Source organism: Rhinopithecus roxellana, chromosome 1 (genome assembly GCF_007565055.1).
Source record: "Rhinopithecus roxellana isolate Shanxi Qingling chromosome 1, ASM756505v1, whole genome shotgun sequence".
Taxonomy (NCBI): domain Eukaryota; kingdom Metazoa; phylum Chordata; class Mammalia; order Primates; family Cercopithecidae; genus Rhinopithecus; species Rhinopithecus roxellana.
Window position 1 is genome coordinate 108,062,320 of NC_044549.1, and position 13,881 is coordinate 108,076,200.

At 42.5% G+C, this 13,881-nt stretch overlaps 1 protein-coding gene across 5 annotated transcripts in view; it reads right to left on the reverse strand.

Annotated features, from left to right (window-relative positions):
• The window catches only part of HPS3 (HPS3 biogenesis of lysosomal organelles complex 2 subunit 1), a 45,041-nt gene extending 35,878 nt beyond the window's left edge, over positions 1-9,163 (reverse strand). For 4 of the 5 annotated variants that reach the window (XR_004056859.1, XR_004056862.1, XR_004056863.1 and 1 more), the window contains exon 1: positions 8,810-9,146. Coding sequence is in view for 2 of the 5 variants with exons in the window: in XM_030929008.1 (XP_030784868.1) it covers positions 8,810-9,026 (217 nt within the window). In the remaining 3 variants the exon portion in view is untranslated. Of the gene's footprint in view, positions 1-8,809 lie in introns of all 5 variants that reach the window. The other variant, XM_010375065.2, reaches the window with a different exon arrangement.
• Between the last annotated feature and the right edge of the window lie 4,718 nt (positions 9,164-13,881).

The following is a 13,881-nucleotide window of genomic DNA, read 5'->3' on the forward strand; positions in this document are numbered from 1 at the left end:
CAATTTGTATTAAGTTGTTCATTTGTTTTTCTTATGACACTGTAGCTCTCTACCTAAAAGGGATATAAACCTTTTGTTGTCTATAAATAGTAAATGCTTTTAGATAGTCTATTGTCTGATTTTGACTTTGCTGATGGCATCTTTTACCATACCCTTTTAATTTAGTGCTATATGTATCTTTTCCTCCTTGCCTTCTGAGTTCCCATCCATGTCCTCCAAATTACATAAATATGCTCCTATATTTTCTTCTATTTTAGTGGAGGTTTAGAAAATAGACATTTTTACTCTTTAGAATTTTGTGGGTAAAGAAGGGGATAAGTCAGACGATCTAATCTCACTTCTTTCAAATGTAGACTCTATATAATTAACACTATTAAGCAAATTGGCCCTTTTCCAATGAATTGAAATTGAAATGCTGCCATTACATTGACTTCCCATGTACTTAGGAGGCAAGCAAGCAAGTGCTGCCCCTTTCTGCAGACATTCACTGGGCTGACCAGGCTCCCTCCTCCAAAATGATCCCGCCTTCTAGAGGTAGCAAGCTTTCTCCTGATGATGGTTCTTTTTACGCCACAGAGATGCAGCCTGAACCTGTTCTTTCTCTGGAGATCGTAGAATGCCTAAAGGGATCCTGTAGCTGCCCTAAGTTTGTTCAATTTTCCAGGGAAGCAGTTTGGACAGAGCTGGGATGAAGTTGAGGCCTCCATCTTCCTAAAATTCCTGTAGTAAATAAATTAAGCTTTTTTTTTTTTATTGTAGTACAATACACACAACATAAAATGTACATTTTCACCATTTTTAAGTCTACAGATCAGTGGCACTAGTATCTTCTCATTGCTGTGCAACCATCACTACCATCCATCTCTATAACTTTTTCATCTACTAAAAAACTCTGCACCGGTTAAACAATAATTCCCTATTCCTCTCTCTCTCCCCAGGGCGAGACCACCATTATACTATCTCTATGAATTTGACTACTCTAGGTACCTCATGTAAGTTGAACTATATAGTATTTTTCCTTTTGTATCGGGCTTGTATCACTTAGCATAACTTCTCCAAGATCTATCCAGGTTGGGGCATGCATCAGAATTTCACTGCTTTTAAGGCCAAATAATACTCTATTGTATGTTCATACAATATATTTTATTTACTCATTTACCAGGCAATGGATCCTTGCACTGCTTCCACCTTTTGGCTCTTGTGAATAATTTTGCTACAAACACTGGTATGCATGTATTCATTCAAGTCCCTGCTTTCAATTCTTTTGGGTGTATACCCAGAAGGGGAATTGCTGGATCATATGGTAATTCTATGTGTAATGTTTTGAGAAACTGCCATACTGTTTTCCACATAGGCTGTGTTATTTTACATTCCTACCAGCAATGTATAAGGGTTCCAATTTCTCCACATTCTCCCCAACACATGCTAATTTGCTTTTTTTTTGTTTGTTTGTTTGTTTTAAATAACAGGCATCCTAATGGTGTGAGGTGCTATCTCACCGTGGTTTGGATGTTGAGCATCTTTTCATGTTTTTTGCTGTTTATGTATTTTCTTCTTTGGAGAAATGTCTATTCAAGTCCTTAGCCCATTTTTTAATCAAGGTTTTTTGGTTGTTGTTGAGTTGTAAGAGTTCTTTATTATATATATTGTAGATATTAATCCCTTACGAGATACATGATTTGGAAATATTTTCTCCCATTCCATGTTGTCTTTTCAATCTGTTGATAAGTTTTTTGATATACAACAGTCATTAATTTTGATAAAGTCCAGTTTGCCTATTTTTCTTCTGTTGCCTATACTTTTGGCATCATATTCAAGTTAGTAAATAAATTTTAAAACTAAGAATATTTAATTACAATACAACCTTTTTATTCATATACCTATAAATACATGCCCATTTCTTCTATAAAATTCATATATTAACTAATGTTTATAGTCTGCAAATTGTAGATAGTGTCCATGTTGTGTTGTGTGTTTTCAGATTAATGACCTGGTCTTTAAATGATGATCCAGCACTTGCTAAATGTGCCTACCTGACAATCCTTATGATCAGAGCTTTAGAGTTCCTTCAATTAATTCTCACAACAGCCCTTCAAGATATAAATCTCCCTCCTCATTTTATACATCAGGAATCTGAAGCACAGACAAGCAAAGTAACTTGCCCAAGGCAACACAACGAACAAATTAGGAAACTAGGACTCAAACCTAGATCTGGTTAGCTCCAAAGTTTATGTTCTTTGCCCAACAATGCTGTTTCCCCAACTGATAGAAGGGAAATACAAGTCTACAGGAGAGTCTGTGGAGGCTATAACCCTTTACAAGGGAACTAAATTTTTTTAAGCATTATGTGTGCGGTGCTTCATTTTACCTTTTTAAAATTTAAGTGTCTTGCTCTGTTGCCCAAGTTGTCTTGGTTCACTGCAACCTCCAACTCCAGAACTCAAGTGATCCTTCCACCTCAGCCTCCCAAGTAGCTGAAACTACAGGTGTGAGCCACCACACTTGGCTAATTTGTGTGTGTGTGTGTGTGTGTACACACATATGTAGAAACAGGGTTTCACTATGTAGCCCAGGCTCAGCTTCTGTCTTTATTAAGTACACTGAAAAATCATTCTCATTTTTACTCTTGAGCTTAGAGTTACTGATTTTTAAAAATAAGCTTTCCCTTTTACGTAGCAAGATCACAAACATGGCTAACAGTAACACCAGATTACAGGTTGTACTCCTATGACAAAATTGTATCACAAGGCAGAAATAATTTATAAGGCATCTAAATATGTTTTAAGACTTCAGGAAAACTGAGAGAAAGTAGGGCTTGTGGGAGGGGTAGATGGGCTGGGGCTGGTTTAGTACACTTGTGCTAATGGCCAGGCAATGACAGCCTTGCGGTCTGTGTCCTCCATGCCCCACCACCCCTAGACACCCCATAAACAAGTGTCTACCACCAAAGATCCGCACACAGCACTTGACCCTGGCCACCAGGTCTTTTTTCAGGAGTGGGGAGTTCTCAGGTCTCCTCTCTTCTTTGCTTTACACACTGTATTAGTCTATTTTCACACTATTGCTATAAGCAAATACCTGAGACTGGGTAATAAAGAAAAAAGGTTTAATTGACTCACAGTTCCGCATGGCTGGGGGGACCTCAGGGAACTTATAATCATGGTGGAAGGCACCTCTTCACAGGGCAGCAGGACAGAAAATAAGTGTGAGTAGGGGAAATGCCAGACACTTAAAAACCATCAGATCTCATGAGAACTCACTCACTGTCATGAGAACAGCATGGGGGAAACTGCCCCCATGATCCAATTACCTCCACCTGGTCCCGCCCTTGACACGTGGGGGTTATGGGGATTACAATTCAAGATGAGATTGTAGGTGAGGACACGGCCAAACTGTACCACACACAGAGCCTAAATTTATTTTCCCTTACTGATGATGATGTCAGGGGCCCCCGTCCTTCAAAATGTCTACCTACTTTATCCCTAATACCCCCAAATTTTATTTTAAAAACAACTTTCAGCTAATTTGAGATTTTTTTTTAACGTGAGAATGTTTTCTGCTTGAGTAGAGACCTGAAAAGCATTTTTAGTAAATACAGATGACTGATGTAAGATTCTTTCCATTTTTGATGAGGAGACTTGCTACAGAGGAGGACACTGGGCATTGAGCAGAAATCCTCATGTCCCAGTTATTGTGAATGGAAGGAAGGGGCCAAAAGGGAAACGCTGTGAAGTGGAAAACAAGTTATCTGGATACCATCATAGCCAGAGTCAGCCCTATTTATGTTCCTTTACGGGTAGATTAATAGGAGCTGTACCCAGGGGGTTGAAGTTCAAGCTGTGGACTGAAACTTACCCTTGAGCCACATGACCCGTGATGCTAATTCCATCCCACATGACTCTTGAACTTGCTTTAAGGCAGCCAACTGGATTACAAAAACATCTTTATTCTTTAAGGCCTCGTTAATGAGGTTACAATGCCATTCATGGCCTCCTGCAGTCAGTAGTGCTCTAGGTCAGTGGTTCTCAATCCTGATTAAATATTTGACTTACCCCAGTGCTGGCCTCACTCCAGGGAAACTACTACTGTTATCTCTGAGGGTGTGGCCCGGGTATGGGGATTTTTAAAAACTCCCCAAGTGATTGGTATGCATAGGTAGTGGCCATCCAAGGATCCAATAGGCAAGAAAGCTAGAAGTTTACATAATACCTGCCACTCCAAATTCTAAAATACACATCCACGTGGAAGAATGAAGTAAATCATGTAAACATACTATCTGTTTATGTGTATGCTTGTCTCTGTCTCTCTCTCTCTCTCTCTCTCTCTCTCTCTCTCTCTCACACACACACACACACACACACACACACACACATAAAAGTTGAAAGTGGTGAGTTTGTTACTCAACAGAACTCTTGAAAGTGAGAACTTAAGTTATGGCTTCAAAGGGGTGGCGTAGAGAAAACTACCAATGTTGTAACAGGTCTGACCATTAAAGACAGATTTTATAAGAAATACCAAAATTGGAGTATTCCTGCTAAAAGGGAACTTAAAGAGTTAATGAGAGGTTTTCAAACAGGTCCGTGGCCCAGTGCAGGCCTGTTGATGCTGTCATTAGGCAAAAACAAAAACAAAAAAACCAATGACAGCAGAGTAAGTTGCTCACAAAGCTAAAGATATCCAATGTTTGATGCTAAGTGTTTTTTCTTTTATAAATAATGACAATAAATAGTAAGGCTTTTCATTTAAAAAAAAAAAAACACAGGCATATCCCAGAGATATTGGAGGACTGCTTCCAGACCACTGCAATAAAGCAAATAACACAATAAAAAGAGTCACATAAATTTTTTGGCCTCCCAGTACATAAAAAAAGTTATGTTTGTACTAGATTATAGTCTATTAGGTATGAAATTGCAACAAAAAACAAAGCAATGTAGATACCTTAACTAAAAATACTTTATTAGTAAAAATGCTAATGATCATCCAAACCTTTAATGAGACATAATCTTCTTGCTGGTGAACAGTCTTGCCCCGATGCTGATGGCTGCTGACTGATCAGGGCAGTGGTCACCAGAGGCTGGGGTGGCTGTGGCAAATCCTTAAAATAAGACAACAATGGGCTGCACACAGTGGCTCACACCTGTAATCCCAGCACTCTGGGAGGCCAAGGTGGGTGGATCACCTGAGGTTGGGAGTTCAAGACCAGCCTGACCAACCGTGGAGAAACCCCATCTCTACTAAAAATATAAAATTCGCCAGGCATGGTAGTGCATGCCTGTAATCCCAGCTACTCGGAGGGCTGAGGCTGGGAATTGCTTGAACCCAGGAGGTAGAGGCTGTGGTGAGCCGAGATCACACCATTGCACTCCAGCCTGGGCAACAAGAGCGAAGCTCTGTCTCAAAAAAAAATAATAAAATAAAATAAAAAAACAACAATTAAGTTTGCTCCATCAAATGACTCTTCCTTTCACAAAAGGTTTCTCTGTAGCATGCAATGCTATTTGACAGCATTTTACCCACAGTAGAACTTCAAAATTGGAGTCAGTCTTTTCAAACCTTGTCACTACTTTATCAACAAAGTTTATGGAATACTCTAAATCCTTTGCTGTCATTTCAACAATGTTCACAGCATCTTCAATAGAAACAGATTCCATCTCAAGAAACCACTTTCTTTGTTTATCCATAAGAAGCAACTCCTCATCCATTCAAGTTTGATCATAAGATTGCAGGAATTCCATCACATCTTCAGGCTCCACTTCTAATACTAGCTTTCTTGCTATTTCCACTACATCTACTGTTATTTCATCCACCTAAGTCTTGAGCCTTTCAAAGTCATCCATGAGGGTTGGAATCGACTACTTCCAAATCTTGTTAATGTTGGTATCTGACCTCCTTCCATGAACCCTGAATGTTTTTAATGACATCTAGAATGGGTGAATTCTTTACAGACGGTTTTCAATTTATTTTGCCCAGATTCATCAGAAGAATCACTGTCTGTGGCAGTTATAGCCTTACTAAATGTATTTCTTTAATGAGACTTGAAAGTCAAAATTACTACTTGATCCATGGGCTGGAGAATGGATGCTGTATTAGCAGGCATGAAAACAACATCAATCTCCTTCTACATCTCCATCAGAGGTCTTGAAGGACTAGGTGCATTGTCAATGTGGAGTAATATTTTGAAAAGAATACTGTTTTCTGAGCAGAGCAAAACAGTGGGCTTAAACAATGCTGTAACAGCTGTGCTGTCACCCAGGCTTGTTTCATTTCTAAAGCACAGGCAGAGTAGATTTAGCATAATTTTTAAAAGGGCTCTATGATTTTCAGAATGGTAAATGAGCACTGGCCTCAGTTTAGTCACCAGCTGCATCACCCCCTAACAAGAGTCAGGCTGTTCTTTGAAGTCAGGCATTATCTTCTCCTCTCTAGCCAAGAAACTCCGAGATGGCATATTCTTCCAATTTAAGACTGTTTTGTCTACATTGAAAATCTGTTGTTTAGAACAGCTGCCTCCATAAAATCATCTTAGCTGGATCTTCTAGACTTGCTGCAGATTCTACATCATCACTTGCTGCTTCACCTTGCACTTTTATATTATGGAGACAGCTTCTTCCCTTAAACCTCATGAGCTGAACTGCTAGCTTTAAACTTTTCTTCTGCAGCTTCTCACCTCTCTCAGCCTTCATCACAGAACTGAACAGAAGGCCTTGCTCTGTATTAAGCCTGGGCTTAAGGGAGTATTTTGGCTGGCTTGATCTTCTATCTAGAGCACTCAAAGTTTTTTTCCCAACAGCAATAAGGCTTTCTAATCATTTGTGGTCACTGGAGTAACACATTTAATTTCAAGAACTTTTGCTTTGCAGTCACAACTTGGCTAAGTGTTTGGTGCAAGAGGCCTACCGTGCAGCCTATCTCAGCTTCTGACACGCCTACCTTCCTCCCTAAGCTTAATCATTCTAGCTTTTAATTTAAAGTGAGAGATATCCAAGTGTCACTTGAACACTTAGAAGACATTGTAGGGTTATTAATTGGCCTGATTTCAATATTGTTGTTCAGGGAATAGGGCAGCCTGAGGAGGCAGAGACTATCAGAGCAGTAATCAGAACACACACAACACATGTCAATTAAGTTCACCATCTCACATGGGCACAGTTCATGGCACCCCAAAACTATTACAATAGTAACATCAAAGATCGCTGATCACCATAACAGATATAATAATAATGATAAAGTTTGAAATATTGCCAAGAATTACCAAAATGTGACTCAGAGACATGTAGCGAGCACATGCAGTGTGAAAAATGTAACTGGCAGATTTGCTCCACACAGGGTTGCCACAAACTTTCAATTGGTAAAAAAACAAAAAACAAACAAACAACGACAAAAAAAAAAAAAAAAAAAAAAAAAAAAACAGTATCTGCAAAGTACAACAAAGTGAAATGCAAAAAAATAAGGTATGCCTGTATATGTCTTGACAAAATAAGCAGTCAGATACTATGTATGGTAACCCCACAGTTTTTAATTGAGCCACAAAATCCCAGCGTCTGGATATCACTAACACAAAATCCCAGTGTCTGGATATCACTAATCTATTAATTCAACTTTTTTTTTTTTTAACATAAATTCAGACCCCACGGTTTCTATAAACTCACACAGAACCAGCTGCAGGGTAGGGATTAGAGACATCTCCAATCTTCCAGGTTCAAGCTCTCCGCTTCATTAATACCACAGCCACCAGCTTTTGCACCTAAATATCGAACTTTACACCCATCTTGTAAAGTATGAATCGAAGGTAAGTGTATTAAAGGAATTCTATGGTAAATTCTTCTGTGACTTAAAAGGGATCTAGTTTTAAATGTTGGATTTTTCTAAAATAGGATTCACCCACACAGTATTTCCTTGGCATTGCTTCACATTTCTGGCGGGAAAGAGTAATGGCTGCTCTTACAACTGTTTTGTTTTTGTTTGAGACGGAGTCTCGCTCTGTCGCCTACACTGGAGTCCAACGGCGCAATCTCCGCTCACTGCAACCTCCGCCTCCCAGGTTCTAGCCACTCTCCTGCCTCAGCCTCCCCAGTAGCTGAGATTACAGGCTCCCGCCACCACGCCCGGCTAATGTTTGTATTTTCAGTAAAGACGGGGTTTCACTAAATTGGCCAGGCTGGCCGAACTCCTGACCTCGTGATCCGCCTGCCTCGGCCTCCCAAAGTGCTGGGATTACAGGCGTGAGCCACTGGCCCGGCCACAGCTGTTTAAGAGAAGGGGCGCAATCTAAGACTTGAGTTCTACTTACAGACATTTAAAAATCAACACATAATGTGAGCTTTCAAAAACCGACCGGAAGTGGATGGAGCTACAGATGTGAAAGGACTGGCCGTGAGTTGGAATAACTGTTAAAGCTGGGAGTACTTGGAGGTTCAGGATACAGTACCAGTCTCCTTACTCCTACTTTTTTTTTTTTTTGGTAAGTCTTTGAAATCTTTGCACTAAATAGTCTTTTGTTGTTGTTTGCTGAAGTATCCGAGATGAGTGGAATCCAGCCAGAGGCCTTATTGCGGAGACCCAAAACGAAGAGGAGATATCAGCGTCTCCGCCCCGACAGAAGCAAGCTCATACCTATGCTTGCCGCGACAACCGCATAGCTCAATGTGACTTCAAGCAATCAGATGCCAGACCCAGGGAGACGATCCGGCAAGTCCCGGAAGGCAAGAAGTCCCATCCCCAGCTAGAGCTGCAGCACGGACGCTCGGTCCGCTAGCTAGGAGGCCCCAAGCCGGGCGCCAGGCGGCCCCTGGCTCTCCGGATTACTCACCCGCCTCGCTGTAGGCCAGGCGCAGCACCCGGCCCAGCGTGGAGAACGCGCACCGCGGCTGGCACAGCTCCTGGCCCGCCACAGCGAAAGCCTCCACCTTGCAGCCCGCCGCCACGAAAAGCGCGTCACGCCCCCCGCCGCAGAACCGCTCCGGCTCCAGCTTGCAGGGCACCACCTGCTGTGACCCGAACGGGTGCAGGTTGTACAGCTGCACCATCCCGACCTCCGGCTGCTGGATGGCCCAGCCTGCCCGCCCCGCAGGGCGCCCGGAGACCCCGCGCCGAACGCGAAGGTAGGACCACTTCCGTGAGCGAGCCGGCGACGCCGAGTCACGTGAACGCCAGCCGGCCAGCCCGCGGCTAAGCTACTTAAAGGGGCCGCCGCTGGGCGTGGCGGGCTCCGGGAAAGCGGTCACTGCCGTCTGGCTCGCGCTCAAGCGCTGCAGTGCTTTCGGTCTCAGCGCCCCGTACTCTGCCGCCCAGAGCTCGCCACCGCTCTACGCTCAGTGGCTGGTGGGTGCGGGGACCGCTGGGTCCTGCCTTTTACTGCTTCGGGCCAGGCGAGATGTTTTGACTTTTGAGTAAGTTCTGACAATTCATCATCTATCTTGTAACATTTTGTACTTACTTTCAGGAGAGTTATTAATGTCTCTTCAGTAGCCCCTGAGCTTCTGGAGGATGGGGTTGCAAAAACTGAAATGGGGTGCAACTCGGGTCTAAACACTCTGAAGAGTTGCTAAAAAAAATAGTGGAAATTCTAGAATAGTTTAGCAGGAAAGAGCAACGCCTTGAACGTGCTTGGCAAAAAGATATTTGTTGAATGAAAGAATTCATGGATTTACTTTTGTAGGCATTTGACAAAAGACTAGTTTGAACCCCAGGGGATAGAAGAACTAGGAGGGAAATCCCCTGGCTTTCAGTCCAGTGCTCCTAAAACTATGTAGTAAATGATCCATTCCTGACATCTCAACGTGGAGTTAACGATCGCAATGCTTTCCCCTTTTTTTTTTAAACAGATTTAGATGAAACAAGTAGTATAACTTTTTCCAGTTCACCTAGAAAATATATGTGTTAGCATGGATTGAGGGATGCTGTTTTGTTTAGGCACACAGGGACATAAATGAAAGTGCAAAATTTTCTATAGTCAGTTTCCATTTCAATCACCCTCATGAGCCCTTTATTTAAAGAATTTGTAAATTAGATGCAATTGGATTGCAGTTAAACTTGCCTCCCTTCCTAGGCCCTTCAGATGAATAAAGTATCTCAAAGTAATGGGAGACAACAGGTTCGTCAAACTGAGTGAGGCAGAGAAGTAGACATGGAGGTATCTCAGGTCAGGAACTAAGGCTGCAAAAAATCACAGAAAACGTCTGTGGAAAACAACCAGACTAATACTCCACAAGTTATTTGTTCTAGATACAACACGTGAGAGCAAATATCAAAATCAATAGTAAAAAAGGTTCCTTTCTACAAATATCTGCCATATTACTCTTTTTGGCTTAATTTTCTCCTTCAAGACTTAATTCTCCTAATTCAATTTCCTCCTAATGAAGACTGATACTGACTTTAATGTAATCTCACCTGCATAAAAAGAATATCTATTCTGGATAAAGAAGTGAGATTTGCTCAAAGCCTGGAACCCCAGTCCTTCCTAGAGATAGTGTCTTCTTCCTTAGTATAGTCACTGCACCTGACCCATCTAAAATTCTTTGGGAAGAGACATGCTACCCAAGGGAAGGTGGGGCATGTGTCTGGTTTCCACATTTGTCAGGAGCTGTGAGCAGGAGCTGCCCACTTGTATTCCTGTTACGAATGCAGGGGCAGCAGTGGCACACCATCAATTCCTTATGGGAGGTTGTATTTGTTTGCAAGGACTGCCATAATAAAATACCACAGACTGGGTGGCTTACACAATAGATATTTCATTTTCACAGGTCTGGAGGCTAGAAGTCCAAGATGTCAGCAGGTCTGGTTTCTCCTGAAGCACCTCTCCTTGGCTTGAAGATGACTACCTTTTTATTATGTGCTCATATGGTCTTTCCTCCGTGTGCCTGCATCCCTGGTGTCTCTCCCTCGTCTTATAAAGATACTAGCCGTATTAGATTAGGACCCACCCTTACAATCTTATTTAATCTTATTTCTTAAAGGCCCTATCACTATATATAGTCACATTCTGAGGTAATGGAGGTTACAGCTTCAACATATGAATTTGGGGGCAAGACACAATTTAGCCCATAGCTAAATTTAGGGTAGCACTCTGTTGAAAAAGGTTGTCTTGAGAACATCCCTCCCTCCCTCCTTTCTTCCTTCCTTCCTCTCTCTTTTTTTTAAAGAGATTGGGTTTCGCCTGTCACCCAGACTGGAGTGCAGTGGTGTGATCTTGACTCACCGTAGCCTTGACCACCTGGGCTCAAGCAATCCTTCCATCTCAGCCTGAAGATTAGCAGGGACTATAGGCACATACTGCCATGCCTGGCTAATTTTTAAATTTTTTTGAAGAGATAGGGTCTTTCTATAGTGCCTACGCTGATCTTGAACTCCTGGACTCAAGCGATACTCTTGCCTCAGCCTCCCAAAGTGCTAGGATTACAGGCATGAGCCACTGCACCTGGCCCTAGAACTTCTTCAAGCTATATTTGCTGGGGAGATTTAGGATACTATATGGGTAAAAAGCTCCCCCCAGTTTCTTCTGGGTGACAGCACTGCTAGGGATGGCTACAAAAATGGTTCTGCAACAACATGGACAAAGAGCTCTACTCAACCAGCCTAGAAAAGAAGGATTCTGGATCTCTGGAGCACTGATTCCCTATCCCATCTGTGAGGTACCTCGGGATATCTGCATTGATCTTAGAAAACGTGTTGAGAAAGTCACTCACAAAATGCCATTTACTTCTCATTTATTTCTATATTTCCTCAAAGTTCTTTCTGGAAAAGTCACAAAAATCAAACAAGGAAAGTGTATAGGAATTCCCAAAAGGTAGCTGACCACTGTTTGCATAGGTGGTTCCATTATTTTTGCTTCTTAAAAAAGGGGCCTCTGAAAGATTTTTTAAAAATTAGGTTGCTGTTGTAAGCTTGCTTCCGGAAGAATAGAACATGACTCTCTCAGAGCAATGGATGAAGTGGTTTCTGCATCTCTAAACAACACCATCTCGACGGTCAGAGAAGCCCAAGGCACTTGGGGAAATCAAGCGCCAGCATTGAAGTGTCCAGCCCTTAGCCTTCAGATAGAGCAGTTGGTGGGGTGTAAGGAGGTGCAAACAACAGCTCCAAATGGCCTTCCTTCTCTCTTCCCTAGCCTCCTCTTCTCTCCCCTCTCTTCCCTAGTTTTCTTTGCCAAAGTGGTACAGGCAGGCCACTTCTGTAGTTTTCCTGGCTTGCTGCATTTAGAGGGTATCCTTGCCTTTAAGATCCACCACATTGCCAAAACTAGTGCTCGCATCTTGACCCGTCAGCACCATTGTATTACTCTCTCTTCTTAAATCATTCTCTTCACTGGGCTTCTGACAGTCCACTTCAGATTTTCCTCCTCTGTCTACTTTACTAGATCCTATCCCTCCTTTCTCTGAACTCTAAAATTAGATGAACATGTTCTCTCCATCTATACTCACTCTTTCAGTGAAATCAACCAATTCCATCACTTAAAAAATTATCTAAATATTAAGAACCCCTGGATTTATATCTCCAGCTCTCAGCTTCCTTGAGCTCTTACCTTGAATATCCAGTTGTGTTAGGCTATTCTCACATTGCTATAAAGAAACACCCGAGACTGGGTAATTTATAAAGAAAATAAGTTTAATTGGCTCATGGTTTTGCAGGCTGCGTAGGAAGCATGATGCTGGCATCTGCTTAGCTTCTGGGGAAGTCTCAAGAAACTTAGAATCATGGCAGAAGGTGAAGGAGGAGCAGGCATGTCACATGGCCAAAGCAGAAAAAAGAAAGGAGAGAGGTACCACACACTTTTAAACAGCCAGATCTCTCAAGAAATCACTCCCTATCATGAGGACAGTACCAAGGGGAGGGTATTAAACCATGCATGAGAAATCCACCCCCATGGTCCAATCACCTCCCACCAGACCCCACCTCTAACGTTGGAGATTGCAATTCAACATGAGATTTAGGTGGGGGCACAGATCCAAACTATGTCACCAATTTAACATCTTTATTGCCTAACAGTCATTTTCAGACTTCAGATGTCCAAAACTAAACTTCTGATTCCTTCGTGCCCTGCATCCACCTCTTATCTTCCCTAACTAGGTAACTAGCACTAGTCACTTAGGCTAAAAGCCCTGGAATGTCACTGACCCATCTTTTCCTGTATTTTTTTTTTTTTTTTTTTTTTTGAGACGAAGTCTCTTTTGTCCCCCAGGCTGGAGTGTAATGGCACGATCTCGGCTCACTGCAACCTCCACTTCCCGGATTCAAGCGATTCTCCTGCCTCAGCCTCCCGAGTAGCTGGGATTACAGGCACCTGCCATCATGCCCAGCTAATTTTTGTATTTTTAGTAGAGACTGGGTTTCACCATGTTGGCCAGGCTGGTCTCAAATTCCTGACCTCAGGTGATCCACCCGCCTTGGCCTCCCAAAGTGCTGGGATTACAGGTGTGAGCCACCACGCCCGGCTGACCCTTTTTCTCTCACACCCTACATCCAATCCATCAGCAAGTCCTGTCTGTTCTGCCTTTAGAATCTGACCACTTTTCACAATATCACGATTACCATCCCAGTCCATGTCACCATCATTTCTTACCTAAGCAAATGCCTTCTAACTGGTTTCTCTGCTGTACTCTTTGCCCACCTCTAGTCTATTCTTCATAGAACAGCCAGAGACCTTTTTAAAAAGTACTGCACCTTCTCGTCCCTCTCCTTTTCTCTATCACCCAAAAAAAAATTCATCTTAAAACTATTAAGTGGGGTAAAGTAAGACCACCATAGTGGGGGGAGGAGGAATCCATGCAAGTGAAGAGGCAGAGCCAAATGTAATGAAAAGGGCATCCATGATGGGGTGGTACAGCCTAGTGTGGGGAGTCAGAGGCCACAGTGGGTGAAGAGGGCATTGCCATGGTGTGTCAG